Below are 26,423 nucleotides of genomic sequence, written 5' to 3' on the forward strand. Positions count from 1 at the left end.
TCACCCGTGAATTTCTCATAAACCAAGAATTTTAATTATATAGGCACACTTTATATAGAATAGATATAGAGAGAGAGAAACAAAGAGAGCGATATACATACAGAGAGAGATTACCTAGAATAGCTGAAGCCATGGAAGACTCATTGAGGAAGAACGAAGATTAACAAGAGAGAGCGAAGCAAGAGTCAAAAAAAGTGTTTTTAAAAATTTTTAGAATCATCAAAAATCTATTTTTAAAATTTACTCCTTTTGATTTTAAATTTTAAAAACAAAAAGTGAAATTGATTTTACCGAACACAATTTCTATTTGTATTTTCAAATTTTTGATTAAAAAAATAAAAAACTACTTTTAAAATGGTTACCGAACATGGCCTAAATTTTTGGAACATTTGTACGGAGTTTTTTTTATTCTATATATGTTTAAACATTGTTCTAACAAGAATCATTGTAAACAACGTTGATTTCAGTTTCACCAAAAACAAACTATGGGAAGGAGAAACTAATGGCTACAATTGAAATGCAGCTCTTGTGAAGCATATTATTATACAAGAAGCTCGTCAGGCTTCGAGAACTTATAAAATACCCATATTTGATGAACATACAATACAATAATAAATTAAGTAGACATAAGAGCCTACATTTTATCACAAAATAATGAAAACCATAGTAAATTTGATGTTTTGTGTCACATATGGCACAACAAACCAGATCACAATATTAACTGCTCTGAGCAGGAGATACGGCTGCTGTAATAGCATCTTCGAGTTTTACAATTTTGCCCACCGAAACATCATTGGCAGGCGTTGCTCTTTCAACCAGGGAAGGTTCTTTACTACCCTCGTCTAGCCGTACAACTTGGGCAAAACTCTTAGACATTTGCTTTATAAAACCACCTGATATTGCAACAGAATTTCTATGCTCATTTTCGTTTGCAACACCAACACCAACTACACTGGCTTGCTGACGAGCCTTTCGTTCTTGCATTGCTTTCTGCCTGTCTTCGTAGAAGTCGAAATCATCTAGAATGGACATATCAGTTTCATAGTTTTTGAAGATCTTCAACATCTCAATACCCTGCTCCAACTTTACCTACAAAATTCAAATTAAATTAAATACCACAACAGAAATTAGTTGTACAAGATAGAATTCTACCAAGTACCAACAAACAAAATCAGCCAATTCAAGACACCAGCTAGATCAAAGCCTTTAGCAAGGAACTTTTATGCTTCCTTATTGTGTTACGATGTGAATCAAATCATATTTGATCAAGTAGAGATTTAATAAAGTAGAATAAAAAAATGTAATTATAAGAATTTTTACCTCTTGAGTGTCTCTACTGTTGGTGACAGGCTTGTTGTCATTATTCTCAAGCACAATATGACGAAACTGACTATTGGGTACATCTTTAATGAGATGCCACTTCACAGGAAATTGGCCACTCCATTTATCTTGCTGCCAGTAATCTACACTCTTGTCAAAATCAACAGGCCCAACCATTTCAGCTACTCCACAGAACTGAGCACTAGCATTCACCTTCATGTTAAAAGAAAAGAACTCTAATAGGTCAGACAAAATGAGGGAAGAAAGCCCAAAATTTCTCACCAAAAAATGCGAAGGAACAGATATAATTACATCAAATAACAATTTATTCTAGTGGCGTTTGAACAAGATCAGAATCAATATTTAGGAAATATATATAAAGATTGTACAAAGATGCAAACAGAATGATTTAATTGCATAGTCCACACGTGTAAAATTATGCAGAGTTGCAACAGAATTAATGTCCCAATGGTACTATAAATTTCATGGTATTTTTTTCCCCTCCTTTGTAGATAGATGAAAGTTAGAGAAAAATTTATAAAACTAGAAATTTAAAATAACTGGTGGTCTTTTGGCTGTCAATCATGAGTCTTTTTTCAGAACTAGATTTCATGAACACAGGAAGAAGCAAAACAAAATTTTGTTGCCTTGTCTAATTAGCAGTTACCATTTCAGGCACAGATTCATCATGGATATAATGCTATTTTTCTCCAAACAAAAACAAGAGTATAGAGTATAAATTTAAGAGTTTCCTTCAAACAGATTCGATATGTACCGAAAAGAAGAGAAAGACTGGGCAGTTTTCTTGCTTTTCCTTAGCTTCACGGTATGCAGCATCTAACTTTCTATTCCCATTTGGTGTGCTTGCCCACACACCATATTTGATACTCTTGTGAACATTGTCTTCACTGTATGATTTGATGATATAAAATTTAGCTTCCTTGTAATCTGTTAAAAAGTCAAGACGATTGTATAATTCATCACGAGCCTTAACAGTTGTCGTGTTGTGTTTGTTATTGTCGGCAGAGGTACCATCTATAATAATGTGACTCTTTGGTTTTGAGGCCCTTGGTCCTCGGTTCTGTTCATTAAGAATATCAAGAGTTCCATTACAGCTGCACAGTGAAACGCTACCCCTCATACGCCGTTTGGTACTGTCAAGTGAGAGCCATCCCCTACTGTTTGTTCCCAAACTGGCAAAGGATGCACTAGAGCCCTGACTAATGCCGCTGGGCAAGTAGCCTCTACTGTAAGAGTTTGAACCAGATCCAAATCCATAAGGAGATCTTTGATGTTGGGATGCCTGAAAACATTAACTAGTCAGCAACATTTATGAAGTTTTACGCTGGCCATACCCAAATCCTAAATGTGAAGATTTATTTCCATGCAGGTCATATCAGGAAGATAGGCATAACTGTTACATGATAAGATACAAAATATGACTAAAAAACCCCTATGCATACTGGTGAATAATCATATAACATAACATGATGTTTGGTAAAATGACTTGAGAGTCGAAGATAGTAGTTAGACATGAAAATCATTCCCCAAACTTTAAAGAACAATAAGCAATATCAGACTAGTGAAAGGAAAAGAGAGCAAACCATTCCAGCATTCTGCCCAAATGACCCAATTGGACCAATGGGCTGGGGAGAAGCTGCCGGTGACAAGGGAGTAAAAGACCTCTGCCTGTCTGAGGATTTTGACCAATCTGACCAAATTCCTCCAGATCTCAATCCATCAAAACCTTGCTGCATATCATGAAAGCCAGGACTGCCAGGATTTCCAGGAAAGCTGCCTCTGCCAAAAGATCCTACAGCAGAATAACCAGGCCTTGGTCCAAAAAGCATGCTATCTCCTTGCTGGTCAGCACCTAGCAATGTAGTGAGCTCTGGCTGTGAACCTGGAGTTCGTGAACTCATGTACGGCATGCTAGATGGGCCCAACTGCTGATAATAAGGTGGCCCTGAATACTGAAATTGCTGTGGGGAGTACATCTGTGCATCTCCACCTACAGAAGGCAAAGGTGTTGTAACTGGGGAATAAGGTCCATATGGCATTTGTGGATTGTAACCATATCCAGAATGGAACACAAGAGAGGGATTTTCGTTGTACACACCCTAGTTAAGATTACCAAAGGAGAACAGATAAGTAGTATTAAAAAAACACAAAAGTAAAAACAAATAAAGAGAAAACAACACTAATACTCACAGGAGACCCCATATCCAATCCTTCAGCATTGAGGTACTGAGGATATTCATCCCATTCACCATTTTCATAACCTAGAGTTGCACCACCACAGTAAGAAACTTCAATATACCTTAATTTTTGTTAGTAACAAGAGCACTCACAGTGAATAATGTAATAAAATTCATAAGATGTCAAAGCATAAATAATGAATAGCCTCAAATTTAATTTGATATGATATAAAAGAGCAAATGTCATAGACTTTATCACAAGTTTGTAAACTCAAAAAGAAAAACCAAAGCAAACATGTTTTAAACCCAAATTTTACGATTCCTTAAAACAAGATCTTTAAGTAAAACATAAGAACTTTTATATATTTAAAGTTGTCTGTATGTGGGCAAAATGAAAGTTGATGATGAACTTACGCCTACACCAAATAGGACCTTAAACAGTGTAGTTTTTCAATTACACTAACAAATAATTCTCAATCGGAACAATTACAAATTACTTCATAGTAAACACAGAAATTTAACTGCACCGGATCTTTCGAAATGTACAAAAACGGTGAGTAATCCTCAACAATGTATCATAAAACAGTGTAGTACTCATAAAGAAAAGTAACCTCACTAAAGAAGCATGAGAAACAGTAATTGGAAAGGCAATTAACAAGCAAATGAGCGAAAAATCATAAATTATTTGCCAGGTGTCTTGGGTTCTATTTTAGACGAAGAAATCAAGGACAAACCTCTATAGTAGAATGGCTGGGCCTGTGGAGCATAAATGTTAGGTGGATAGACTGTTCGATCTCCGCCAGAAGCCAAAGATCCCGACTGTACCACTGGATCCCTCAGATTACCTACAGTGGCAGCATCCTGTGAAGGATTTGGAGGAATTGATCCTTCATTCTTTGCTGAGAGCTGCTGCTAAAATAAATATATAAAATTCTAGTCAAACATTATGTCTAAAGATATCCTAATACACAAGAAAAAAAAAATTAACAAATGAGCTTCAAAGATTGCAAAACTACCTGCTCCTTCAGATTATCTAGTTCAGCAGGTTTCTCTTCTGCATCCATGAGTAGGCTTAGTGACTTAGAGTCTTAGAAACACAGGCAGTACAAATAATTGACCAACCAAAGCAAAATTCGAGGATAGGAAAACTTGAAGTTATGAATATGTGCGCACAAATCCAGACGTGCACACCTATGCACACATAATAAATAGAATGATATGAATATATAGATGAAGTAATCATACCACATCAACAGACTTGTAATAGAGCTACAATTGTATGCAGAAAAGAATCTCAATCAAAATCGCAATCAATTAAAGAGACAGGGATTCTAACACTCAATGGCTTTCATTCAGAACAAATAGTTAACATCTATCTAATCCTTTTATAGTGGGGCTGTAATGATTGATCAAATAATGATCTCGAAGACATGAAATTATAACATTAGTATTAATAAAAAAAATAAAAAAATTGATCACCAGACAGATACATTGTTGCATTGTTGTATTTCTTAGTTGGTATGGACATAACAAGCAATCAATCATCTTCTTTTTTTTTTCTTTTTCTTTTTTTCAAATGGAAAAAGAAACAAGTATTAGCCCATCTCCTAATATCTTAAATTTTCAAGTGATTGATTTCTAAACGATGGATAGATGGTTCTAATTTCAGATCCCAAAATTGATATTGCATGAAGGTTAAAATGCAAGACAATTTAATATTTATTTTATTTTTGAGGAAAAGAGTCAACGGTCAGATGTCCATGAGTGACCTCCCAAATTTATTGAGAGTCCTCACTTGTAAATGTTTTAAGCTTCTAAACAAAATTGTTCCTTGGTTGGCTTAGTCTAATATATGCTGGCCACACTTGCTCAATGTATACACCCCCACAAATGATCCAAGTGTTGCAATTTAAAATTCAATGATGACTAACCTCTGAAAACTATCCTGTTTAGGAAATCAGCATTCTTACACTCTCCATCGCATTCTCTCAATTCATCTAATTAATGATATATTGTGCTCATAATCTCATTTCTTCTAAAACCAAATACTTGTTTGAACAATCCAATCCACTAATATTGCAAAAGTAATAACAGCAAATGTTTACTTAAAAAGCCTCTACAAAACATGTCGGAAACAATCCTTCAAGAACATTCAACTTGCAATTGCTCCCAGTTTCACCTCATACTAACTACTAAGTACAACAATATCATATCAGTAAACTTCAACACTCTTCCATAAAATGTAACAGCCCACAAGGGCATGCTCATTGTGTAAACAATTCTAAGAAAGAGAGACGTGAAGTGGAAAAGCAATAGCTTAGTGTTAGAAATTCGTATAATTATTTTCAGATCGCTACTTAAAATAAATAAAATTTAATATTAAGTCAGCTAAAAGCCACTGAGATCATGATTCATGAACAACAAATATGACCACACAAAAAGACAGGCATGAAAATTCATACAATAAATTGAATTTAACCAAATCTAGAGATAATAATAAAGCAGTGAACTATTACAAGAGATTCAAACATGAAAAAGCCGAAAAGAGAAGAAAAAAAAATACCTCAAAATGCCCAGATCCTAGATCTTCATGATAACTACTCCTAAGCCTATGGAAGGGCAGATCAAGTCCAAATGATACACACAAGGCTATCTATATCTGCCACAAAGCCCAATTTATAAACTAGACAAGTCTCAAAGATCCAAACATAATTCAGAACACTATCATTTGAAACAAATTAACAAACATATTTTAGACACCGCGATCTTGTCAAATTCATGAGCTTTGAATCGAAAACAAAGACAAAAAGTAATGAGACCCATCAAGTGAATAAGAATGATTTCATAATTACAATTGATGAATTAGAAAGGAAGGAAGAAAGATGTGATTTTGAGAGGTGATGGTAAAAAGGTACCTGAAGGTGAAGTACGATCTGGTCTCTGAGATTGGAGTGGGGGTGTTATTGCCGCCATGAGAATCAACAAAAGATCTTCAAAAGACCAAATCAAAAGATTCTTGAAGCTCAGCACACAGAGTATCTAAGACTGTTTGGGCTATTGGTTATCCATCAACACTACCAGTACCACTCTCTCTCTCTCTCTCTCTCTCTCTCTCTCTCTCTATTTACACTAATATTATTATCAAGTACTATATAATTAATTATTATTTATTATTTATTATTAAAGATTAAAATAAAAGAGAGTGGTTTTGTGTGAAATCAGATACACTAGCAGGCAGCCTAGGTAGCTATATCAAATTCAACTCTTTCATGTAATTTCTTTTCTGATAATTTGATAAAAACAAAGTTCTGAGAAAATGAAAACAAAAGGCAGAAAGTTTGGATCTTTGATCTTTGTTGTTTAGACACACACGTGTACTTGCATGATTTTCCTGCGTGTGTGTATTATTTCATTATTTTGAATACAAACCATAAATACGTTTTAAATAACAATCATCATATATTGTTCCTTCATAAAAATAAATAAATAACAATTTTTTTTCTTTTTTTTGTGAATAACAACAACAATTATCATTTTTCTTTTGTTTAATAGGATTTTTTTATTTTCCAAAATATGATTATTTTACTTTTTCAGAAGAAAAAGAAAAGATATGCTCCATCTCCATCCCAATACAACTATTGAAAAACTAAAGTTGGTCTAAGACTTTTTTTTTTTTTTTAATGAACGGTCTAAAAATATCTTAAATTAACATAATAATGTCATGTATTGAGTATACCCAATCAAACTAATTTATTTCCTTATTAATGCTTAAAAAAAAGGGAAAATTACATTGGGACACGTTTTTTCCCATTTATTTCTAATAATACCGTTTATCTTTAAATTATTAAGTTTACCGTCAGTTTTACCGTTTTTGATTTTTATACCATTTCTTTATTTTTTGGCTTCTTCAACACGCTTAGTGGATGAGAGGGGCTGACGTAAGTGTCAGTTGAAATGTGATAGGCGTCTTATCAGTGTGGGCGCGTGGGCACGTTTCACTTTTTGAATTTTTTTAAAATTTTCACCCAAAAGGTGGGTTGTAAACCCAAACCGCCTATATGCCTATCAATATAAGTGTTATTTCCATTTTTTCCCAACTTCATTTCTTTTCTCTAAACGTTTAGTAATGGTGAAAACACGTTCGTCTATATCTCCATCCGCGTCCTCCAAGGCGATGAATCCGAAGAACAAATCGAAAGAAACAATGTCCGAGGGTAGTGATAGTGGAGAGTCTGAGCTTTCTTCGAAGAGGAAGAGGAACAATGTTGGGTCTAAGAAGGGGAAACATGCAGATCGTCCGTTGAAAAAGATGAAGCAAGTGATTGAAGAAGAGGATGTTGAATATGATAGTGACGATTTGGAGATTGGAGTTCCAGATAGTATTAAGGTATATATATTTTATATTTTGTTGTAATTTTTTTGGTTTATTGTCTGATTTAATATTCTGGTTTTGATGGATTTTATGGTTTACGGATTTGTTTTTGGATTTTTGTTCTTTTTTTTCGGTTTTCAATTTAAGTTATTGCATGTGTGTTATTTTTTTCCTTTTGATGTTTTTTAGTTGTGTTTAGGGTTTTCTATGGTTTTTTTATTGTTTTTTTATTGTTCAATAAATTTTAGTATATACATTTCAAATATTAATTTATTTTTAGTGATTATTATGTTTTCGGTTATTTTAGGGTTTACAGTTTGTATATATAATTTTTATTTTATTGTAATTTTTTTAGTCTATTTTGTTGTTTTTAAATTTTGTTTTGATGGATTTATTGGTTACGGTTTTTATTAGAAATGTATGTACTCTTTTTTGGTAAACGTAACCGTTGAGTGGAAGTGTTTGTCGATGAAAGTTATGATTAATTTGATTTCTTGAAATTCGATCATATCTAACGAAACTAATTTTTTGAAAAAATATCATGAACTGTGATGGCCATGAGTTTTGTTTTGGCGAAAGGAATATCATGAACTGTGTTTGTATCTTTTCTTGTTTTTTGTTTTGGCGGAAGGAATATTTTCTTGGGTTCTAATAACTTAGTTGTTTATGAAACCGAAACGATTGTTAAACAAGAACTTCTAATATTATGACAGTTTCTATTGTAACAAAAGGGTTTATCGGAAAGTTTAAACACCAAAGATTAATTGAAAGGCTTTTTGAGCAATTCTGTTGTTCAGTTGATAAAATATGTCAAATTATAGCTTGACCCAAAATGTTATATTTTTCTCCCCTTATCGTACATGTTGATAAACAATGAGAATAGAGAGTAGACAGTGAGTGAAATAGAGCCATAAGAAGAGTGTTGCTAGTATTTCTAATCATGTATACTGTTTAAGTGTTGTAATTAACTAATTATCAAGTTGTTAAGACATTACATATATTTATCTTTAAAAAAAGGACTCAGAAATTTTGTATAGATTGTGCAACTAATTGCATTGTTAGGAACTTGTTTTGAATGTGATGATCATGATAATCAATATTGGGATCAAGACCCACGAGTTTTTGTTTTTTCTTCTCAGAGTTAAATATGTATTGGTGTATTCACTTTATAAGTTTGATTTTCCCATTTTGAAATGTTTTGGACTATTTTGTTTGTGTTTTGTAGTTGTGGTAGAATGTATATACGTTTTAGTTTATAGTCAAAAAAGTGCTTTTTTAGTGTTATTTCTGTTATAGTTTAGTTTTACAGAATCTTTATGTTGCTTTTTATTTGGGATTTTTGGGTGTTTTATTTCTAGTAGAATGTATATACGTGTTAGTTTATAGTCAAAAAAATGCTTTTTTTAGTGTTATTTTTGTTATAGTTTAGTTTACAGTATCTTTATGTTGATTTATGTGTTTATTTATTTTTGTAGGAGTGGGAGCAATATTTTAAACCTGAGAGTCGTGTTAAGGGTAAGATGATTTTCTTCCCTAATACATTGGAGAACAAAGTGATTGCAAATATCAATGCTAAGTTGAGCCCTGAACAAATTAGGCTTTTTCGTAAATCATGTTTTGGTCATTTGTTAGACATGAAACCAATTTTATATCAACCTCAGTTAATACATAATGCTCTGCTTAGGGAGGTACATCAAAAAAATGAGAAGGAGATGTGGTTTAAGTTTGGGTGTGAAAATTTTAGGTTTAGTTTGGCTGAGTTTGCGGTCATAACTGGTTTACTGTGTAATGGTGATAATGATATGAAAAAGTATGCAAAAAGGGAGAATGCATTTGTTGATAAGTATTTTTTCGAGCAGCAAGTCACTCATGGTGCGGTTGAACAAAGATTTATGTTTAGTGAGTTCAAGAGTGATGAGTATGCTGTTAAAATGGCAATTTTGTACCTTCTTACCAATGGGTTGATTTGTAGTCCTGCTGTAAAAAAAGTTTCTGATGAGTTGATGAATATTGTGGGGCTTGGTGAATATGATAGTTTCCCTTGGGGGAAAATTGTTTTTGATCTTACATTGCACAATTTGATGATTGCTTTGAGGGGCAGAAAAAGAACAGATTTGTCTGATGATTCATGTGGTAAGGGAAAAGCTAAGGTGAAACGCAAACAGACGAAAGAAAATAGTAAAACATACAAGTTACCTGGTTTCCCTTATGCATTTATGGTCTGGTTGTATGAAACTATTCCGTTATGTCTTAAGGCATCTATATGCCAATATGATGCTTCGCAAGAGTATAGGATTTGTAGGTGGTCAAGTACTGGAAATCCTAACTCTGGGGAGCTGGATAGGAAAATTTTCATGTCATCAAAGGTAAATAAGTATTTATTAAAATTATGTAGTTGTTTCTGTTTACTGGTGTGATATATTTTTTGTAAACTTATATGCTTACTTTTTCTCGTTTTTTTACTTTTTTTTTTTTTTTTGTAGCTGAAAGCTCAAGCTATTCTCCCCACTGATGTTGAAAGGAAGATGATGAAACTTGAAGGTTTTGATTTCCCCGTGTTGGAAACTTCTGAAGATGATTTTGATGATGAGCCATTACAAAGGAAGCATTATGAGAAAGGTGACCCATCTGGTATACAGAGAAGTTATGGTGTGGGGAAATCTGATCTAGTAGAGTTAAAGAACAATGTGAAGATGCTTGTTGGTAATCAAACAAAATTTGATGAGTCTTTGAGTTTGTTGAGTACTGAGATGAAGTGTAGTGTTAAGGAATGTGAGTTGAATATGAAGTCTTATATCGATGCAAAAATTGATGGAAGTTTGAAGTTTTATTTGGACATGAAGTTCAATGAGTTGAGAAATTGCTTTTTAAGTGGAAATGATGGTGGAAATGTTGTAGTGAGCGATGAGGATACTTTTAATATGGTATGTGTTTAAGATTATTTTTATTTGATAGTGTGTATTTTTTATTTATTGAGTATGTGATTAGTTATAATGCTGTGTTTTTATCAGGTGTATTGTATTTTATTTTCAGAATGATGATGACCTTGTTTTGACAAATGAAGAAGAGCCAGTTGTGGAGGTAATTTTAGTTAATTAAGAAACTATTATGTTTACTGTTTTTTAATTAGTTGTTAGATTAATTATTGGGTTTTATGTAAACTGTTTTTTTTTATGTAAACTGTTTTTGTGTAAACTGTTTTGATTATTTTTGATAATATTTGTAATATAAAGTTAAACTTTTGTTTAGGTTGAAAAAGCTGGAGATGAAATGTTGGTAGATAATAAGGTAACTTTTTTAAATTTTAATATTGGTGTAAATTATTAGGATTATTTTTATTATTTTTGTAGTGTAATGTGAAATTATATACAGGTTGAGGAAGTTTTAGATGTTACGAATATAGAGAATAAGGTAACTTTTTTTTTTTATTGTAGTTTTTATTGTAGTTTACTTGTTATATTTAGAAATCAGTAACATTTTTGGTTTATGATTTGTTTTTTATTGTAGAATGATGGTGGTAGTCAGCCTACTTTTGATATAATGTGTTTTATTACATCCCAACCTGGTGATGAGAAAGGGGATGATGACAAGAAAGAAGTGGTTGATGATGATCATGAGATGTTCAAGAACGGATCTAACAAGTTAAGGGAAGATGATAATGATGGCGATGACAAGGTTATATTTTGTGTTTTATTTATATATTTTGGTATGTGAGTTATATATATTTGCATATTGATAATTTATTTTTTTATTTTTTTATTTTGTTTTTTGCAGGGTATTGGTGGTGATGGGGTTGGTGCCAAGGAAGTTAAAGGTGGAGGTAATGTTGGTGGATCTAGTGGTGGAGTGAGTGCTGGGGAGTCAGCTGTCAAAGAAGGCAAGGAGGTAGTTAGTGTAAATGAGAAGGTTGCTGATGATGAGATGATTTATGAAGAAACCAAAGAGTTTACTGGTGCAACTGAAAAGTTGGGTGATAGTCAAGGTACAGAGGATAGTATAACACTATCTGCTTTAGAGAAGATCAATGATATTGAGGAAACAATTGCAAAGGTATTTTTATGTTCGTGTTTGGTAATTGTTATGGATTATTAGGTTGTTTTTTTTTTTAACTGTTTTTTTTTTTTGTAGGGTAAGGTGTTGCACAAAGAAGTAATGGCTTCTAATCAGAGGAATATTGCAAAGGTTCCATGTTTTAAATGTTTAATTATTATCTACCAACATTTATTTTTTAATTTTGTTTATGTACTTATTATTGAAACTTTTTAATTTATTTTTATTATTACTATTTTTATTTTTAAAATTTGTGTTTGTTGTGTTTGTTGGTAGGATTTGAATGTAGAGTTTACGCCCAAGGTTGTTAAAAGGGCTGCGAAGCCTGCATCTGTAATGAAGAGTCCTTACACAACAAATTTTGGTTCGGCCAGCAGTGGTAAACCAACTGGTGAAGTGTATGGATTGTTTCCATTTTCAAATGGATTGATGGCCATGCCAGATGAGCTTCAAGTTAAATCATTTGAGCAATGGTTCAAGGCTGGTTTCAATGATAAAAATAAATTGAAGAAGTTTAAACAAGAGGATCGAGTATTGAAGGTGCCATTAGATTTTGTTGTTGTGAAGGTTAACGATAAAATGTGGTTTTACGATCTGAGAACCCCAGAGAGAAATTTATCATGTTCGGTTAGTATTTTTTTCTTATGATATATTGATGGGAGTTCTGTTTTTTTATGTTTGTGTTTGAGTTTTCATTTATTTGTTTATAATTTATGTTTTTTTTTTTATGTTATACGTTATGCAGCATATTGATGTGTGCTTTTATTACTTGAGGAAGCAAATTAAGTATGACAAAAGTGTGAGGGTTGCTGCCAGCACCACTGATTGTTTTTTTGCAGCCCATATATTTGATTTGTACAACAAGTTTTGTGCAAATGATGAGGATATTAATTCTGTTCCTCGGGACACTAAGGCAGCTGCGTATATTGCGGGATTTGGCTTGTTGTGTGGTAAACCATGGTTCGTTTTAGATTTCATGCTATTTCCGGTCAATGTAATGGCTTTGGCACATTGGATTTTGTGCGTCTTTGACATCAAGATGAGATGTCTTAAGGTGTGCAATTCTTTGAGGCGTGGAAAGTTTAAGGACAGTCGCAGTTTTGTGAATGCATTTGCTGTTATTTTGCCGATTTTATTGTCTCATGTGGATTTCTATGGTCGGAGGTCTGATATTGACAAGAGCACTCAGTATTTTCAGGGAGTGAAGGATACAGATCCATTGGAAATTGTTTTTATAGATAAATTGCCTCAACAAGATCAGTGGTAACTATATTGTATATTTTTTATTTTTTTTATTAACATTTTAGTTTACGATGGTTCTGACTGTTATTTTTATTCTTTATTTTGTAGTGACTGCGGTGTATTCGTTATAAAGTATGCTGAATACTTTATACATGAAATGATCAACAATGTCCCCAAAACTTTGAATATGGATTTCGTCCGAAAGAAGATGTGCGTTGAGCTTTTTGTGCATGCTATGAAGAAGGAGTTGAATGGATATGAATCTGGTTCAGAGTTTACTGGGAAGATGCCCAAAGCTACTAGGGGAGCTTTGAAGATTGGATGATTAGTGTTACAATTACTATCGTTTAGTTTAGACTGTTATTTTGTGGTTTCCTGATGTTTTGTAATTAGCACTTGTAGTATTTTGCAAACTTTAACATGTAGTTTTTGGTTTTATGTAACTGTTGTGTGTTGTGGAACACTTAATTAGGTGGTATACGGACCTTGTATGTTGTGGAACATTATTTTGTGTAAATGAAACTTTTGTGTACTTAAGAAACTAATTAGTTTACTTTTTTCAATTGATGATTAGTTTACTTTTTCAATTGATGATCAATCTAATTAAAATGGATTTTTTTTTTTCAGGAAACAAATCACTATCATCAGATATTTTTCTTGTTTACATATCGATATGAGAGGGTAACAGGTACATTTTTTTTTTATAATTGGTGTGAGGATACGAATAGGTAATAGATATATTATTTTTTTTTTATTTTTTATTTTTTAAAAAATTGCATATTAATTTTCATTTGAAGATCATTATAAGAAAATATAAAACCTGAAATGGATGGATATGGGTAACATGTTTGTTTATTTTTTTGACATGTTTTTGTTTTTGTAAAATCAGAGGAACCATTATGTTCATAATAGTCCAAGACATAGTACTAATGTAGTACTTATTACTTTAAGTATCAAATGTTGTGAAAAAATGCTATTTTTTTTTAAGTACTGATGTTCTTTCTCTTTCGGGTTGGCTTTGGAACTGGTTCATTTTTGCACGATCTTTTGTTGTGTCCTTTTTGGTTGCATGATCCACATTTGACCTGTGTTTTTGTTTCCAGCACACCTTTGTACCTTTGTTTTTTTGGCCGCCCTGCTGGCCTCTTGTGTGTTGGGGGTAGAACAATCATATCTTTTATATGATCCGGTATATCCCAAGTTGTAGAATCTGCTAGTGGGAAGATATTATCTTCATATGTTGACAAAAAAGCCTTTTTTGTGTAGTAGTAAGAGCAGTAGCTGTAGCATGATAGATTCCTTTTGGTTAACACAGCCATTGCATGTGAGCAAGGCATTTCATCATATTCAAATTTCTGACAGCTGCATGTTTTTTTTTCCAGGTTTACTATGTATGAGTCGGTACAATCATGTACTTTGTATACAATCAGGTTTGATGTTTCCACCTGTGAAAGTAGTTATATTTTAGTTACATTATTGATTGCATATAAAAAAAAAAAAATTTAAGCATGTTTATTGGTATACAAACGAGTTTGATTTTTGTTATGCAACAATAGACTAATAAGTTTATTTAATAACTGTATGAGTGTAATAAAGTGCAAAAATAAACCAATACGTATATTTTATATAATTATGGAATAATTTTTATAAGGCAGATATGTTACCTTGTACTTTAAGCTCATATCTCGCTCTTTTCGTAGACTTTTCTCTGGTTTTTGTGCCAAGTATGTGAATGTAGACAATGCTCTATTTTTGTTGTCCCAATACCATTTTTGGACCAAAGAGTGAAGACATTCTAGTAAAGTTGCTATTGGTAACTCTCTTACTTCTTTGAGTGCTGCATTCACAGATTCTGCGATGTTCGATGTCATTGTTTTGTATCGCCTGTTTTGGCTGTATAACCTTGTCCACTTCATCGTTTCCAACTTCGTTTACCGTATAGTCTCTTATGCCGCTATGAATATTGTCTAGATCTCTCATATTTTTTTCATATTCAAAGACATTGTAAGCTTTGGAAGCACCATTGAATGCATTTCTGAGTTCATCTCCCCCTTTTTTGAACTTGGTCTTGATATTCTTTAGCAAGTGGTAGCAACAAACTCCATGCATGAGGTTTGGGAAGTTTGTATTTGCTGCTTTCGCAATACTTTCATGTCTATCTGAAATAATGCACTGCCCTTCTCTCTCATTGTATGATTCTTTTAGTTTGCTGAAGAACCAGTTCCATGAAGTGTCATTCTCAGAGTCTACTATTGCAAATGCTAGTGGAAATATGTGTCTATTTGCATTTTGTGCACTAGCTATTAACAATGTTCCACCATGTTGATTTTTTAAGAAAGTACCATCCGTGACTATTATTGGATTGCAGTGTTGCCAACCTTTGATGGAAGCACCTATTGCGAAGTATAGGTATTTGAAGTGGCCATTCTCGTCTGTGACAAGGTCTGTGATTGTTCCTGTAATTCAAGAAACTATTTAGTATATTATATTTTTTATAGTTTTGTTTGGAAAAATTGGTTTTAGGGTTATGAAGTAGTACCTGGGTTGCATTTTTCCATCATGTACAAGATTCTTGGTATTTCAGAGTACGATTCGTGTGGACAGCGTCTTGCATCTACAATAGCCTTTTCTCTAGCCCTCCATGCTTTTTGGTAAGATATGGAGACACTATAGTCATCTGCCATGTCATCCACTATTTCATTTGGTGTGTAGTCTCTCTTTGGGTTTACAAATTTGGTTCTTATTACACTACCAATCAGGTTGCTTGTTGCATTAGGGTGGTCTACAGATGTGACATCTAATGAGCATGTATGAGAATGCTGTAATATCCAGTTTATATACATATATTGGTATTTGGTATATTAAGTGTGATACAATTAAATTGTTATTATTATTATTATTATTATTATTATTGTTGTTGTTGTTGTTGTTGTTGTTGTTGTTGTTGTTGTTGTTGTGCGTGTGTGTTGTTATTATTATTATTATTATTATTATTCTTATTGTTGTTGTTGCTGTTGTTGTTGCTGTTGCTGTTGTTGTTGTTGTTGTTGTTGTTGTTGTTGTTGTTGTTGTTGTTGTTGTTGTTGTTGTTGTTGTTGTTGTTGTTGTGTGTGACTAGAAAAAAAATGATATATATATTAAATAGTGAGATAAATAAATAGTGAAGCATTAGATTAGTTAGTTAGTTTAAAATTTAAAATTTAAATTTAAATCAGCATAATTTTATCTGATTAGTTAGATATTTATTTTTAAATTTAAACCTATTATACGATATGTTATATACGTATATACTCTAGAACCCTAGCAGCCAGATAGTATCGTATTCCTTTATTCTCACCATCTCTATTTTTTTTTTATCCTCTCTATTGAGCCAAATCAATTGTTTTAATCTTAAGAGCTTCGGGGTCAGCAATCAACCGATCATCGTTCTGTGTCTTCGAAATCTTCAGGTAAAATTCGTAGTTGTTTTTATTTTCGTTTTCAGAGAAATAGGCTTTCGTAAAACTATCATATCTCTCTCCCCATAGGTCCGTTTTCAGTGATCTAGGTACCGTTTTAAAGATAATTTAATGATCTATATTTTTTATGAAGAAACTCTTTCCTAATTCTGAGTATTTTGATGTCAGAAAATTCATGTTTTACAGACTGTCGATTTACAGTTTTTTTTTAAATTTCTTTCCGATATTGCCTTAGTAAAAGTGTAATATCTCTCTCGATATCTATTATTTTACAGCGATTCTTGTACTGTTAGAAAGTTAATTCAATAATTTATATTTTCTTTGAAGAAACCTTTCCCTAGTTCGGAGTTCTTATCAGTCAAAAGTTAGGATCTTTACTCGGTTATGGTATTTCGTTTTAAGTTTTGTTTCAGAAAAAGTGTCTTCAGTAAAAATTCAATATCTCTCTCACTTTTGATCAATTTTAAAAGATCTTTATCTCGTTTTAAATCTTAGGAAAATAGCTACATTTTTTATGAAGAAAGTATTGTCTAGATCGGGGTGTAACTATTTTTAAAACATTTATTTTTAGGCTGTATTCAGAAATCGGCGTGATCCAGAATTTTAAAGAAACTGTTTTGAGAAAACATGCATAACTCCTAGGTTATAGCTCCGATTTTGATGATCTTTATACCGTTAGAAAGGTCTTTCAATTAACTAAAAACTTTGTGAACAGTAGGATTTCTAATTCAAACGTTTTATAAGTCAAATTCTAGGCTAAACTTGATGTACAGCAAGAGTAATAAATATATTGAGTTTATCGGTGGACTAAGGGTTTCACTAATTGTTATAGGGCCTAGAAGGTATCGTAGGAGTTAATTACAGCGGAGTTGAGGTAAGGAAAAATAATTATACTTTATACTTGCTTTTTATATGGTTTGAGTATCTAGTATGACTGCTTGAATAAATTGTATTGAAACTGTGGAATGTGATAGTTTCGGTGAAATAGTGTTTTATCGATGAATTGTATATGGCTGTTTAATCATGTTCCAGGTACTTGGAAGTGGTTGGAAACCACACATGTATGGTGATGTGGTAAGTGAGGCAGTGTACGTAAGGGTGCACTGGTTATTGGTACTGCGTTCTGGTTAAGAACGTAAGACACTCCAGATTTGTATGGAAGCTGGAGTGTGATTGTGAGTGTGAGTGTGTGGTATTTCAGTATTTGTGTGGCTGCCTCTATTTATACTTATGATTAGGTTGTTGTATGTTTGATGTATATGTTTGTGCTATGATGTGTGAATGCTGGTACATAGTATTTTGTTTTTCCTTATCGGGCTTTGCACTCACCCCTTATTTACCCCCTATGTGCGTATAAGTAAGCTTCGTAAGCTTTCGGTGACAAGTCGAGTCACGGGCGGCATGGGGTGTATCTCGTGTGATCATGTAACTGCGTGTGGTCTTGGCCATCTTCCGCTGAAAGTTTTTTTTTTAATTTATTAAACTTATCGAGGATGTTGTCGTTTAAATTTTCTATTACTTTTCCCTAAGTGGTAATACATTATTTTCAACTGGGTACCCATGTTTTGAAAAGTGTTATTTTTTTTTTTAATAAAGGCAACATTAGTATCTTAACGCCAGTTTATTCATGGCATCTTATTTTACGTAAGTAAGGGCGTTACAAAATGGTATCAGAGCCTTGACCCAGCCGGAAGTGTGGTCGACGAGGACGTCGGACCCCGTAAGGGGGGGTGATTGTGACAGTCAGTAGTCCCGTGATCCGTAAGGGGAAATACCGGTAGCCGTGCAATCCCACACCGCCTGGGGAAGGTCAAGTGGGATGATTCTGAGACTGTGTAGGTATGGGACTACACAGTTGAAGAAGGGCTTAAATGGATTGATTGGTACTACCTATGTCAACAAGGTGCATCTTGTTTTTCGGTAGCCCATCACGAAAGAACTCCACAGTTAAGCGTGCTTGACTTGGGAGCAATTTCAGGATGGGTGACCTCCTGGGAAGTTTTCTCAGGAAGCGTGCGAGTGAGGACAAAGCACGCTGGAAACACTGGTGTTGGTCTGTAGGCTACCATCGCTCCATGAAGCAGCTAGAGTGACGTACTCATGTATAAGAGCCATTATTCCGTGGGTGTAAGGGCCCAATGGAGGCTTGAAGCGGGGACGTTACAAAATGGTATCAGAGCCACAGTTACATTGATCTTGAATTCACGCGACATACACACCATCGCTGCAAAGGATCAACTTGTCATCTAGTATGTATGCTTTATATATGTTATGTCTTATATGTTAAGTTTGGTTTAGTCTTTATCTTTTGATTTTCCTTTAGTTAGCTAGAAGTTTAGGGTATGGTTAATCGAAACAATTAACTGATTCTTCGGAGTTAGAATTTTAGTATAACTCAAACAATTTTCTTATTAGTGTAATTTTTTTTTATATGAGTGAAGATTATTTATTTATTTATTTATTTATTTTACATGGTGAATTGTTGCTTGATGATTTACGTTTTTTTTAGTTTATATAATTTAGTGTATAGATATTTCCTTTTTGAGCGAGATACATCTTTGGTTATTTTTCTTATCGATACCATCTCCTTTCTTTTGAAGAACAAGTTAAGGGATTTGATGGAAAACGGTGAACCCAGAAGATCAACCCGCTTGAATGAAAGAGCGGCTGTAAGAGACCGAGCTAGAGGTCGAGGGCGAGGAAGTGCTCGCGGTCGAGGCAGGGGAAACCAGCATGTCCCTGCCGAGGCGGTGATCCAGGAGAATCAAAATGCCCCTGTAAATGGACAACAACCAGGTCAAGGTGGTGGTAACCACGAAGTCCCTGCTGGGGTAGTTGGTCAAGAACACCAAAACGCCCCTGTAGTGGTGCCACCACAACAAGAAGATTTGGCGCAAGAAGTTGCTCGTCTCAAGGAAGAAATTAGGAAGCGAGATGAAGAGGCTCACAACCGTCAGGAACAACCCAATCAAGGACAACATCAATTTTTGCCGGTGCAATACATGCCTGTGCCGGAGGGTCGATGGGAACCAATATATGAAAGGTTCCGCAAGCAACACCCACCAAATTTTGAAGGGGGCTCAGATCCAATGGAAGCTGAGGAATGGTTAAGAACAGTGGAAGGTATTGTTGAGTACATGCGGCTCGGTAACGGAGATAGTGTAGCTTGTGCTGCTAGTTTATTGAAAAAGGATGCCCGCATCTGGTGGGATGTTATTAAACAAACACGGGATGTGGCCGCAATGACCTGGGCTGACTTTGTACAAGTTTTTAACAAAAAATACTACAGTGAAGCAATACGCTCAGCTAGAGTTAATGAGTTCACAAACCTGAGGCAGGGTAAGTCTACAGTTACAGAGTATGCTCGCCAATTTGACAGATTAGCAAAGTTTGCCACAGATCTGGTTCCTACTGAGTTTCTGAGGATTCATCGTTTTACTGAAGGGCTCGACTCCCGAATAAGTCGGGACATAGCGATGTCAGGAGTAAGGGCAACCACGTATGCTGAGGTACTAGAAAAAGCCCTAGAAGCTGAGTTGTGTGAAAGTCGTATACAGAAAGACAATACAGCAAGGTGGGAGGCCAGAAAGGCCAGTAATGGAGGTGGTGATAACAAAAGAAAACTGCCAAGTAACCAACACAACGAAGCCGACAAGAGAAACAAGATAGGGTCCAATAACTACAAAGGGAAGAAGCCATATGTGGAGTACCCCCTATGCCCAACATGTGGTCGTAAGCATCCGGGAGAATGTCGACTGAAAGGCAAGACTTGTTACAAGTGTGGGCAACCAGGCCACTATAAGAAGGACTGTCCACAAAAGGGTGATCAACTCAAGGATGACAAACTTGTCCCAGCTCGAGTATTTGCACTAACCAGAGGGGAGGCTGAGACTAGTAACACTGTGGTTGCAGGTCAGATTTCTATCTCTGGAAAACTATGTACTGTTTTATTTGATTCTGGAGCTACGCACTCATTTATTGCTTTAAAGATGATAGATAAGTTAGAACTACCGTATGTAAACTTTAGTTATAAGTTCATGACGGAGTTGCCCTCGGGCGAGGTTATGATATCATCTAGAGGAGTGCGGAATGCGCCAATAAGGATTGCAGACAAGGAACTTAGTGGAGATCTGATAGAGCTGGAGATGAGGGATTACGATCTTATCTTGGGTATGGATTGGCTATCACGACATGGAGCAACAATAGACTGCCGAAAGAGGACAGTGACTTTCACCCCTGAATCTGGAGAGGCATTCATATTTAAAGGAATCAAAGTCAAGTCAAGCTTACCGCTAGTTACAGCCCTGAAGGCACAAAAGATGATACGTGCGGGATGTCAAGCATACTTGGCCAGCATAGTAGACAAGTCAAGAGAAACCACCCTCAAGCCAGAGAATGTCCACATAGTATGTGAATTCCAAGAAGTTTTTCCGGAAGACCTACCAGGGCTACCCCCAGATAGAGAGATAGAATTTGTGATTGAGTTAGCACTAGGCACAACACCAATCTCGAGGGCTCCATACCGCATGGCTCCCAATGAATTGAAGGAATTGAAGGCTCAACTACAAGATCTTTTAGACAAGGGGTTCATTAGACCAAGTTACTCACCTTGGGGTGCGCCAGTGTTGTTCGTCAAGAAGAAGGACGGTAGTATGCGGATGTGTATAGACTATCGAGAGCTGAACAAAGTGACTATAAAGAACAAGTATCCCTTGCCTCGCATCAATGATTTGTTTGATCAGTTACAAGGGGCGATCGTCTTTTCAAAGATCGACTTGAGATCTGGGTACCACCAATTGAAAGTCCGAGAGGAAGATATAGCAAAGACGGCATTTTGAACACGGTATGGGCATTATGAATTTCTAGTGATGTCATTTGGGTTAACCAATGCCCCAGCAGCCTTCATGGATTTAATGAATAGAGTATTCAAGGAATATCTTGACAAGTTTGTGGTGGTATTCATTGATGACATACTCATTTATTCAAGGACAATGGAAGAGCACGAGGAGCACTTAAGGCTAACTCTAAGTAGACTCAAAGAGCACCAATTGTACGCCAAATTCAAAAAGTGTGAGTTCTGGTTGGAGAAAGTGGCGTTTCTAGGCCATATAGTGTCCAAAGATGGGGTAGAGGTGGACCCTGCGAAAATTGAAGCAGTGAAGAGCTGGCCAAAAACCAAAAACCGCAAGTGAGGTTCGGAGTTTTCTCGGACTAGCTGGATATTATAGGAGATTCGTTGAAGGGTTCTCAAAAATAGCCACACCATTGACGAATTTGACTCGAAAGCAACAAAAATTTGCATGGACAGATAAATGTGAGGAAAGCTTTCAGACATTGAAAGGTAAACTCATAACAGCACCTGTCCTGTGTGTTCCAACTAACAAAGAAAAATTTGTAGTATATTACGACGCATCAAAGCAAGGGCTCGGCTGTGTGTTGATGCAGAATGAGAAGGTGGTAGCCTATGCCTCAAGGCAGCTAAAGGAGTATGAGACAAGGTACCCAACTCATGACTTAGAGTTGGCAGCAGTGGTCTTTGCAATGAAAATCTGGAGGCACTACCTCTATGGAGAGAAGTGTGAAATATACACAGATCACAAAAGCCTAAAATACTTCTTTACGCAGAAAGAGCTCAACATGAGACAGAGGCGGTGGTTGGAACTGGTAAAAGATTACGATTGTGAGATATTATACCATCCTGGAAAGGCTAATGTAGTGGCGGATGCACTTAGCAGACGCCACTATGCAAGCTTATCAATGTTAAGGGCATTAAAAGTGCCGTTGCAACAGGAAATCGAGAGATCTAGAATAGAGTTAGTAACAGGAAAGCTAGCTAACCTCACAATTGAATCAAATTTATTAGAGAATATCAAAGAAGAACAAGCCCAAGATGAGTTTTTAATCAAGAAGCGGGTCGAACTACAAAATGGGAAAGCCGGGGACTTCTCAGTTAATGAAGAGGGTATTCTACTATACAAGGCAAGGGTGTGTGTACCTAAGAAAGCGGAGTTGCAATCAAAAATCTTACAAGAGGCGCACACTACACCCTATTCTTTACACCCAGGATCAACCAAAATGTACAATGATCTGAAAGGTAGGTATTGGTGGCCGGGTATGAAAAATGATATAGCAGAATTTGTAGCAAAATGTCTTACCTGCCAGCAAGTTAAGGCCGAACACCAGAGACCTGCGGGGCTGTTGCAATCTCTTGATATTCCTGAGTGGAAATGGGAAGATATTGCTATGGATTTTGTGACAGGGTTACCGAAGAACAGCAAACAACAGGATTCTATCTGGGTGATTATCGACAGACTCACTAAATCAGCACATTTTCTGCCTGTGCGCACTAATTACAATGCAGAGCAATATGCTGAACTGTATGTAAAAGAAATTGTAAGGCTACACGGAGTCCCAAAGACCATTGTATCTGATAGAGGTTCAGTTTTTACCTCTAAGTTTTGGGAAAGTGTGCAAAGTGCTTTGGGCACAAAACTGAAGTTGAGTACAGCATTCCATCCTCAAACTGATGGACAATCAGAACGAACTATTCAAATACTAGAAGACATGCTACGAGCTTGTGCGTTGGATTTCCCAAGTAACTGGAGTAACTATTTGCCACTAATGGAGTTCTCGTACAACAATAGCTATCAATCTACAATAGGGATGGCACCCTATGAAATGTTGTATGGGAGGAAGTGTCGATCACCACTACACTGGGATGAGGTTGGCGAAAAGCGATACTTAGGCCCAGACCTAGTAAGAGAGGCCACTGAAGCGGTAATAAAGATTCGAAATAGAATGGTAACTGCACAAAGCCGCCAGAAAAGTTATGCCGACGCAAAGAGACGGAATGTGGAATTTGCAGTGGGTGATAAAGTGTTCCTTCGAGTGTCACCTATGAAAGGGGTTATGCGTTTTGGAAAGCGAGGAAAGCTAAGTCCAAGATTTATAGGTCCTTTTGAGATATTGGACAGAGTGGGACAGGTAGCTTATCGACTGGCATTGCCACCAGTATTAGCTGAGACGCATAATGTGTTTCATATTTCTATGCTACGAAAATACGTGTCGGATCCATCACACGTGCTGAACTATGAAAGAATGGAGCTAAAGCAGGACTTGAGTTATGAAGTGCGACCAGTTCGCATTATAGAGAGAGGAACGAAGGAGTTAAGGTCCAAAAGTATTCCTCTAGTAAAAGTTCTGTGGAGCAACCGTTCAGAAAGGGAGGCAACGTGGGAAATGGAGGGAGACATGAAAGAACAGTACCCCGAACTTTTTGGTAAGTCTAATTTCGAGGACGAAATTTCCTTTAAGGAGGGTAGAATGTAATATCCAGTTTATATACATATATTGGTATTTGGTATATTAAGTGTGATACAATTAAATTGTTATTATTATTATTATTATTATTATTATTGTTGTTGTTGTTGTTGTTGTTGTTGTTGTTGTTGTTGTTGTTGTTGTTGTTGTGCGTGTGTGTTGTTATTATTATTATTATTATTATTATTATTATTGTTGTTGTTGTTGTTGTTGTTGTTGCTGTTGCTGTTGCTGTTGCTGCTGTTGTTGTTGTTGTTGTTGTTGTTGTTGTTGTTGTTGTTGTTGTTGTTGTTGTTGTTGTTGTTGTTGTTGTTGTTGTGTGTGACTAGAAAAAAAATGATATATATATTAAATAGTGAGATAAATAAATAGTGAAGCATTAGATTAGTTAGTTAGTTTAAAATTTCAAATTTAAATTTAAATAAGCATAATTTTATGTGATTAGTTAGATATTTATTTTTAAATTTAAACCTATTATACGATATGTTATATACGTATATACTCTAGAACCCTAGCAGCCAGATAGTATCGTATTCCTTTATTCTCACCATCTCTAAATTTTTTTTTTATCCTCTCTATTGAGCCAAATCAATTGTTTTAATCTTAAGAGCTTCGGGGTCAGCAATCAACCGATCATCGTTCTCTGTCTTCGAAATCTTCAGGTAAAATTCGTAGTTGTTTTTATTTTCGTTTTCAGAGAAATAGGCTTTCGTAAAACTATCATATCTCTCTCCCCATAGGTCCGTTTTCAGTGATCTAGGTACCGTTTTAAAGATAATTTAATGATCTATATTTTTTATGAAGAAACTCTTTCCTAATTCTGAGTATTTCGATGTCAAAAAATTCATGTTTTACAGACTGTCGATTTACAGTTTTTTTTTAAATTTCTTTCCGATATTGCCTTAGTAAAAGTGTGATATCTCTCTCGATATCTATTATTTTACAGCGATTCTTGTACTTTTAGAAAGATAATTCAATAATTTATATTTTCTTTGAAGAAACCTTTCCCTAGTTCGGAGTTCTTACCAGTCAAAAGTTAGGATCTTTACTCGGTTATGGTATTTCGTTTTAAGTTTTGTTTCAGAAAAAGTGTCTTCAGTAAAAATTCAATATCTCTCTCACTTTTGATCAATTTTAAAAGATCTTTATCTCGTTTTAAAGCTTAGGAAAATAGCTACATTTTTTATGAAGAAAGTATTGTCTAGATCGGGGTGTAACTATTTTTAAAATATTTATTTTTAGGCTGTATTCAGAAATCGGCGTGATCCAGAATTTTAAAGAAACTGTTTTGAGAAAACATGCATAACTCCTAGGTTATAGCTCCGATTTTGATGATCTTTATACCGTTAGAAAGGTCTTTCAATTAACTAAAAACTTTGTGAACAGTAGGATTTCTAATTCAAACGTTTTATAAGTCAAATTCTAGGCTAAACTTGCTGTACAGCAAGAGTAATAAATATATTGAGTTTATCGGTGGACTAAGGGTTTCACTAATTGTTATAGGGCCTAGAAGGTATCGTAGGAGTTAATTACAGCGGAGTTGAGGTAAGGAAAAATAATTATACTTTATACTTGCTTTTTATATGGTTTGAGTATCTAGTATGACTGCTTGAATAAATTGTATTGAAACTGTGGAATGTGATAGTTTCGGTGAAATAGTGTTTTATCGATGAATTGTATATGGCTGTTTAATCATGTTCCAGGTACTTGGAAGTGGTTGGAAACCACACATGTATGGTGATGTGGTAAGTGAGGCAGTGTACGTAAGGGTGCACTGGTTATTGGTACTGCGTTCTGGTTAAGAACGTAAGACACTCCAGATTTGTATGGAAGCTGGAGTGTGATTGTGAGTGTGAGTGTGTGGTATTTCAGTATTTGTGTGGCTGCCTCTATTTATACTTATGATTAGGTTGTTGTATGTTTGATGTATATGTTTGTGCTATGATGTGTGAATGCTGGTACATAGTATTTTGTTTTTCCTTACTGGGCTTTGCAGCTCACCCCTTATTTACCCCCTATGTGCAGATAAGTAAGCCTGTAAGCTTTCGGTGACAAGTTGAGTCTGGGCAGCATGGGGTGTATCTCGTGTGATCATGTAACTGCGTGTGGTCTTGGCCATCTTCCGCTGAAAGTTTTTTTTTTAATTTATTAAACTTATCGAGGATGTTGTCGTTTAAATTTTCTATTACTTTTCCCTAAGTGGTAATACATTATTTTCAACTGGGTACCCATGTTTTGAAAAGTGTTATTTTTTTTTTTAATAAAGGCAACATTAGTATCTTAATGCCAGTTTATTCATGGCATCTTATTTTACGTAAGTAAGGGCGTTACAAAATGGTATCAGAGCCTTGACCCAGCCGGAAGTGTGGTCGACGAGGACGTCGGACCCCGTAAGGGGGGGTGATTGTGACAGTCAGTAGTCCCGTGATCCGTAAGGGGAAATACCGGGTAAGCTGTGCAATC

General features: G+C 35.1%; 4 protein-coding genes across 9 annotated transcripts; 2 read left to right on the top strand and 2 right to left on the bottom strand.

Annotated features, from left to right (window-relative positions):
- Positions 1–493: 493 nt before the first annotated feature.
- Positions 494–7,092, bottom strand: LOC115714228 (YTH domain-containing protein ECT4). 6 transcript variants are annotated; one of them, XM_030642832.2, is made up of 8 exons: positions 6,434–7,092; positions 4,535–4,572; positions 4,253–4,427; positions 3,532–3,602; positions 2,925–3,440; positions 2,096–2,623; positions 1,321–1,533; positions 494–1,089 (listed from the first exon to the last, which is right to left on the bottom strand). In XM_030642832.2, the coding sequence occupies exons 1-8, from the start codon at positions 6,489–6,491 to the stop codon at positions 718–720; spliced, it is 1,971 nt and encodes a 656-aa protein (XP_030498692.1). In that variant the 5' UTR covers positions 6,492–7,092; the 3' UTR covers positions 494–717. The 6 variants fall into 6 exon arrangements, with proteins under 6 accessions (XP_030498692.1, XP_030498691.1, XP_060969370.1 ...); XM_030642831.2 differs by having other exon boundaries at positions 4,253–4,430; positions 6,434–6,929; XM_061113387.1 differs by lacking the exon at positions 6,434–7,092 and adding an exon at positions 6,082–6,177.
- Positions 7,093–7,293: 201 nt separating this feature from the next.
- LOC133036698 (uncharacterized) lies at positions 7,294–12,591 on the top strand. The gene is made up of 10 exons (XM_061113383.1): positions 7,294–7,905; positions 9,366–10,256; positions 10,374–10,814; positions 10,924–10,971; positions 11,140–11,178; positions 11,263–11,301; positions 11,398–11,565; positions 11,665–11,940; positions 12,019–12,072; positions 12,217–12,591. Exons 1-10 carry the CDS (start codon positions 7,645–7,647, stop codon positions 12,586–12,588), a joined length of 2,589 nt encoding a protein of 862 aa, XP_060969366.1. The 5' UTR covers positions 7,294–7,644; the 3' UTR covers positions 12,589–12,591.
- A 1,574-nt stretch (positions 12,592–14,165) lies between these two features.
- LOC115700303 (uncharacterized) lies at positions 14,166–15,998 on the bottom strand. Its single transcript, XM_030627871.2, has 3 exons — positions 15,722–15,998; positions 14,950–15,638; positions 14,166–14,627 (listed from the first exon to the last, which is right to left on the bottom strand). Exons 1-3 carry the CDS (start codon positions 15,864–15,866, stop codon positions 14,166–14,168), a joined length of 1,296 nt encoding a protein of 431 aa, XP_030483731.2. The 5' UTR covers positions 15,867–15,998.
- Positions 15,999–18,766: 2,768 nt separating this feature from the next.
- LOC133036699 (uncharacterized) lies at positions 18,767–21,808 on the top strand. Its single transcript, XM_061113388.1, has one exon. It carries the CDS (start codon positions 19,112–19,114, stop codon positions 21,476–21,478), a length of 2,367 nt encoding a protein of 788 aa, XP_060969371.1. The 5' UTR covers positions 18,767–19,111; the 3' UTR covers positions 21,479–21,808.
- Positions 21,809–26,423: the final 4,615 nt, after the last annotated feature.

The sequence above is a fragment of the Cannabis sativa genome, chromosome 4 (assembly GCF_029168945.1).
Source record: "Cannabis sativa cultivar Pink pepper isolate KNU-18-1 chromosome 4, ASM2916894v1, whole genome shotgun sequence".
NCBI classification, from domain to species: domain Eukaryota; kingdom Viridiplantae; phylum Streptophyta; class Magnoliopsida; order Rosales; family Cannabaceae; genus Cannabis; species Cannabis sativa.